This window comes from Nicotiana sylvestris, chromosome 9, assembly GCF_000393655.2.
Source record: "Nicotiana sylvestris chromosome 9, ASM39365v2, whole genome shotgun sequence".
Lineage (NCBI taxonomy): Eukaryota > Viridiplantae > Streptophyta > Magnoliopsida > Solanales > Solanaceae > Nicotiana > Nicotiana sylvestris.
The window spans coordinates 155,901,593-155,907,983 of NC_091065.1; the positions used below are offsets into that span (position 1 = coordinate 155,901,593).

Here is a 6,391-nt window from a genome sequence, read left to right on the forward strand (position 1 = left end):
CAGAACAAATTCCTATTTTCTATTTAGCTACATAATTTATTTACCTTTTTTCTATTACTAAATTCACTTATTGACATGAATAAATAAATAAATAATTTATTATGCGATAAATTTTTTTGTTTAGCTAGAGAACTTGTTTGTCCCTAGTTTATGTTTTTTAATAGTAAGAATTCAAACCATCTCTTCTTCTTTACATTTTTCCTATTAACAAGTTCATTCTTTGCCAACATTTCACAACTTAAAAAAAGGCAAAAAGAAAAGGAAAAATGACTACAATGCTTTTTTCTATATCCTATCTATGTGGTTTAAAACAAAATTCCGAAATTATAATAGGAAATAAGGGGAAAAGTAGCGCTTAATGGAGTACATTTTAAGTTGAAACCAAATAATACTAGTTTAAACCATGAAATACTGGTTTCAAGAGAAATTTTTATTTTTAGTCGTAAATCTCGCAATTTTTTTTTCAAATGAAATTCATAGTAATATAATTTAATTTTATATTAAAAACTTTCCTTTTTATGGTATAAGCTTCGACAAATTCAAATAGAATTACGTAAATAGTGTCCATATGGGTGCTGGTGTGAGTTGGACAAAATCTCCCATTAAATTACAATGGCTCTATCTTAGATTCCGGCATTAAAAAGTAAGACGACAACCTCATATATCCAAAACACTTGTACTATTCATTCAAATATTCGTATCTATTTGCACTCAAATGCTCCTTCTATAGGGCCACATTTCCCACTATTTCTCCTTCTTCTGAAAATTAGAAAGAGACTAGCACAAAAGAACTACTAATTCAATAGCCTCCACCTCTTTCTCCTCTTTCCCTCTTCTTTCTTCAGTTTCTCTTTTGATTTTGGCTCAACTACAATGGCTGAAGAAATCTGTTTCTTTACAAAGGTTTGTTTTTTTTAATTTTTTCCCCTTCAAGTTCCTCTTTTTAATTAATGGACAATGGTTTCCTTTCCTTTCTGTTTTTTGTGCTTTGCTTTTTGCTGAGTATATTCTATAAGAGATCCTGCTAAATATTTCTTCTTGGTACATTTACATTCTTGTTGAAGCTGGACTCTCCTTCCCTTTCTCTAATTGGTTATTTGGGAAACTCGGATTTGTCCAGAAATTTTATTCATGGTGGTTTTAAAGATGTCTCAGATGTATTTCATGACAAATTTTACCTGTATTTTGTACTCATTGATCTGGGGTTTTGATCTTTTTTTTGTACAAACACATTAGTAGAGGCAGGTGCAGACATTTGTGAGCTAAAATAATTTTTTGGGGTCTCATTTTTAGGGTCTGTATTAAACTGAGTGGAAGAAGATTTTTCATTTTTTTTTCCCTGTTTGTTTATAGAGTTGTTGTGAAGATGCGATACTTCACCTGAAATACTTAGTGGGCATTATGAAATTCCAGAAAAAAGTGAAAAAAAAATTTCAAGTTGAAAAATGGTATTTTGGAAATGGGAGTTGTGATTGGACACGAATACAAATTGTAGTTGTTTTTAAATTTTTGTGAGTGATTTGGGATGAAAATTTTGAAAAACAGATTTTTGGAGTTTTTCAAATTTCAAAAGATTTCGGAATTCAACTTCAAGTTGGATTTGAAATTTTCATGGCCAAACACTGATTTTTTATGGCCAGATGGGCCCTTACTACTATGAATTAACCTCTTAAAGAGACTAACTATACATCTTCCACTACTTGAGAATGTGGTTCATGACTTCTCGGAGGTAAATTTTTGAGTTTAAGTTCTATGCATTAATAGTGCAAAAAATGTTAACACAAAAAGGGTCACTTATAAAAGTATTACAGGTATTTCTACCATTAATTGATAACCTAATAAAAATGATAGTCAACCTATAACAAAAGATTGTATGTAACTTAATCCAAATTTTATAGGCTAACTAGATTGAGTTTGCTGCTTTATATCAAAAATAGCAGGTGGTTCTTTAATAACAGTAATCAGTTTTTTTTTTAACTTGCCTTTACATGAGTTGATTTCTCTATTTGTTTAGTCAACTAGCATTTACTCGATGTTTAAGATTAATTGCCCAAGGAACGAGTTCATTACTAAGGCTGTGATTTGAGGTCAATTCATGTTGCAATTTTATTTTCCTCTTTTGCGTTGATCTGGTGCATTGACATCTGTCCTTTTATTTTAATGCCAGGATTCTCTTATCATAAAACCTCCCAAGAAATCTCCAGCATTATTGAGGATGATTGTTGTAGTGTTTGCAATGGTTTGCGGTGTTTATATCTGTTCAACCTGTCTTAAGCAAACTAACACCGAGACAACGAGCAAATTGTGGAACATTGAAGTTATAGAAAGGTTGTGTCACGAATATGACACTGACCGATCCCAGATTCCATACTTGCATTATCCTAAACCGAAAACCTTTAACAGGTAGGTATTTGAGTTATTTAGCTCAGTCTTTTACATATTTGTCTTGTATTCATTTCATCTCCTTTGGCCATCTATTGTAGGGGTGAATGTGGTTGTAATCCTGTACGGCTGTTTGCTGTTCTGTCAACCCAGAGGTCTGGGAGTGGATGGTTTGAGACACTATTAAATAGTCATATTAATATAAGCTCCAATGGTGAAATTTTCTCCGTCAAAGAGCGGAGAGAAAATTCCTCCTCAATCTTGAGGACATTGGACAGTGTTTACAATTTGGACTTGTTTACCAGTGCTTCCAAGAATCACTGTTCAGCTGCAGTTGGCTTCAAGTGGATGCTTAATCAGGTAAAATATTTTTCGTTGATTTACATGTTTTAAACTTAAAGTTTCGCTGAGATGTAGGCAGGGATAAAAATGTTGTGGAAGGGGAGACAGTGTGCTCCAACTTTCCAAAAATCTTCTCAAACTACTTTTGGGGGGGGGGGGGGTGTCACAGTTGTTTCAGATTGCTAGGCACTCTGCATCCTACTATGTGCCATGTGAGACGTATACCTAGCTTAAGATTGCGCTGCTTGAGTTGAGATGTGTTGGTTTTTTAATAGATGGGGCAGCAAAAAGATTAAAAGTATTGACTGAAAATGTCTCTCAAATTATTTTATTAAGCATAACAAGGCTTTAAATAGCCAATTAGGACAAAAAATCCACATAATTTAAAATATAAAAAACCTAAAATATTATCAAAATACCTTTAGAAAAGTTTCTCTTCGAACCAGATTTTTGTTGTGCTTGAATACCTTTAGCCTTCCGGACTTCATTGCATTGAAATAAATTTCTCTTGGAGATCCACTCAGGTTTGTAATTTTATCAAAATAATTATTTGCTATGGGTGGTAATTTCTAAAAGTAGATCATGCATCAAACTTGGGTCTTTCAATGTTTTCCTACTGATTGAGCAAATTTGGATCTTATCAAATCAGTTGGCTAATTTATCCACACAATGATGTGTCACATAAAAGAGGAAGTCTGTATGGTCGAACTAGTCTTGTTTCAAAACCACTTCGTATACTAATAGCACTTGTTCACGTAGAGTAAAGTCTGAAAAGGATAGCATTTGTTTAACACTTCATTTATTAGCAGCATTTGTTGCGCAAGTAAAATTTAGCGGAATATTGTGATATTGCTGGTCTTCATCAGATAAAAGAGAGTTCTAATTTTGTGCAAGACCTCATTGTTTTGCTAGTGGAGATGCTTGAAACTATTGTTTTATTGTGGAAAATTGACTTGGTTAATTGTGGAAAATGCAGGGGCTGATACAACACCATAAGGAAATTGTTGAGTACTTCAACAACAAAGGCGTTTCCGTGATATTTCTTTTCAGAAGGAATCTGCTGCGTCGTATGGTTTCCGTGATTGCAAATTCCTATGATCGATACGCCAAACTCTTAAATGGAACACACAAGTCTCATGTGCACTCACCTGAAGAGGTATCTTCTTAAATCCCTCCCTCCCCATAGTATACACGGACATAAAGTTAACAGAATCTGATCATTTTGCTGCTTCTCCTAGGCTTCTACTCTCGCGAAGTATAAACCAGAAATCAATACAACATTACTGATCACAGATTTGAAGAAAATGGAAGTGGCAGCCACTGAGGCATTGGAGTACTTCAATAGCACTCGGCACCTAACTCTCTATTACGAAGATCTTATCAGAAATCAGACTGTAAGAAAATACATTTCTGAAGTTATAATTACCTTGTCATGCGTCGTTGCATTAAAATCCAAGAAGTTCTGATAATTTCTCATTTCAACTATATCTCGTCAAGTTTCTTAATTTCGCATATAGTCAGTAATTTTTTGTCTCACAAAGCTACTTTTTGTCATATTAAAGTAAATGGCGTTTACCCACTATAACAGTAAAGTCACGAAACTTTGCCCACTGTAATAGAAAAGTCACCTTGAGGGGTAGGTCTAGTCGTTTTAATGGGTAAAGTTTGGTGATTTTGCTAAAGGATAAAATGCAGTTACTTTAATGCGGGAAAAAATAGTATTGTGTTTTACGTAAAGTTCAATTACTTTAAAGTGTCAAAAAGTAGTTTTAGTACTTTACTATTATAGTAGTTGATAAAATTTAGTAACCATATGGGAAATTAACCTATATGCACTCTGTTGAAGTTTCCTTAATGCAAAGAAATTCAAGATCAATTGTTTAGTAATGTCAGGACACTATATGATTGAAGGGCCAATTTATTCTTTTCCCTTTTTCTATACGGAAAGATACTCGTTCCTTTCTGTTGCTCATTATTTTCTGGATTTGTTGCAGAAATTGGGAGATGTACTAGATTTTCTAAAATTGCCACAAATGAATTTAAGTAGCCGCCAAGTTAAGATACATAGTGGACCTTTGCGGGAGCATATCAGGAACTGGGATGATGTGAATAAGACATTGAGCGGAACAACATATGAGAGTTTCCTTCGCTCTGACTGTTAAATTTTCACCTTCATTGATTGATGAAGGAGGTGTAGATATCAACCTGGAAATATATCTTACTGCATTACAACAGCAACTGCTACGCCTGAAAACCAAACAGATTGAGACCGGCAATGTGAGCAAGCTCATATAGACGGTGCATTGGTCAATGTAAATCAACAGAAATCCAGTTTAGCCCCACATTTATCTGTAGGTTCCATATTTGTTTTTTTCCAAATTGCAAGTGTAATTAAGCTGAGTGTCAAAGGTCAAAGATCTTATAGGCAATACTTCTGTCTTCTTGTAACGCCCCCCCCCCTTCCCCCTCCCCCCCTTTTTTTTGTTGGTTTCACTTTTTCTTTGTAACTTTTCAATGTTCTTGGTTTCTGTAACTTAAACTAGGAAAGGATAAAATCTGCAAATTAATGCAGGTGGTGAGAGGTTATCTATTTTCCAATTTATTCATTACTCAGTCTTTAGGTAATCTGCATTTCTTTTGATGTGCTTCTTGGTTCCTTCTAAGATGATGCCAAATGGGTGCAAAAGTCTAGCATTCACTTCTGGTTTCATCTCTAGCTCTTTGATACTCTCAAAGTAAAACTCTTGTGCACTGACAATGCATAATTTATATACAACATCAAGTTAAAATGATCTACAATAATAGGTAACTCTTAATAATAAGCCTAGTTTAGAAACATAGAAAATAAGAAAATGGCCTGTTTTAACAAGTTATAATGCACCAATAATGTAAATTACAATTGTATTGTATACAAGTGAACTTCTTCTCTATCTTTGACCATGTAGATTTCATGCGTACAATAAAATCCTCAACTGCTCCGGTCTGATTGTACGGCTAACCGCTTAAAGTGTGTTCAGGAGTCCAAATTGGGAGCAAGTCCAAACGATATCTAATTTGAAAAGATACAGTGTTACTGTTGGGTGTGCGAACAAAGTACCACATTAATACCTGAAAAGATTGGGAACCTATATATAAGGTATATAAATCTCTTAATGGTGTAAGGTCTTTCGGGAAAAACCATGTGGGCTTGACCCAAAGCGAACAATATCATACCATTACGAAAAAATATATAATTGTGAAAGCTGTAATGAATGCATGTAACGTTATTACCAAAAAAATGCATGTAACGCGTGCATGTGTCAGCACGTCTTTATTCTCGTCCAAAGTATTCGTTAGGTATCAGAAGCCAGGTTCGACGGGACGAGTATGGAGATGGCAAAGTGATGATGCAGGGCCGTGCACACACAACACAAATCTAGTTGCAGGCTTCGGTTGCCATAATACTCTAACCATGTGGGTGGCACAGTGAATCTCGAAAATTGACCCGTGGATCGTGGCAATGGGTCACATGGAACTTAGTTCGAGGGGGAAACCCGTGAATTATTTCGACGGAGATATTGTTGGGTGTGCAAACAAAGTACCACATTGGTAGCTGAAAAGATTGGGAGCCTACATATAAGATGTGGGGATCTCTTAATGGACCTTTTAAGGAAAACCGTGCGTGCTT

The 6,391-nt window shown here is 34.8% G+C and overlaps 1 protein-coding gene across 1 annotated transcript; it reads left to right on the forward strand.

Moving 5' to 3' along the window:
• The first annotated feature begins 645 nt into the window (after nt 1–645).
• LOC104248849 (uncharacterized) lies at nt 646–4,936 on the forward strand. Its single transcript, XM_009805178.2, has 6 exons — nt 646–903; nt 2,168–2,403; nt 2,484–2,742; nt 3,701–3,880; nt 3,963–4,118; nt 4,719–4,936. Exons 1-6 carry the CDS (start codon nt 874–876, stop codon nt 4,884–4,886), a joined length of 1,029 nt encoding a protein of 342 aa, XP_009803480.1. The 5' UTR covers nt 646–873; the 3' UTR covers nt 4,887–4,936.
• The last annotated feature ends 1,455 nt before the right edge of the window (nt 4,937–6,391 follow it).

Coding starts and splice junctions, on each gene's coding strand:
- LOC104248849 (XM_009805178.2), top strand. CDS start 874: ATGGCTGAAGAAATCTGTTTCTTTACAAAG. Junction 904..2,167: donor AAATCTGTTTCTTTACAAAG/GTTTGTTTTTTT, acceptor TTTTAATGCCAG/GATTCTCTTATCATAAAACC. Junction 4,119..4,718: donor ATCTTATCAGAAATCAGACT/GTAAGAAAATAC, acceptor GATTTGTTGCAG/AAATTGGGAGATGTACTAGA.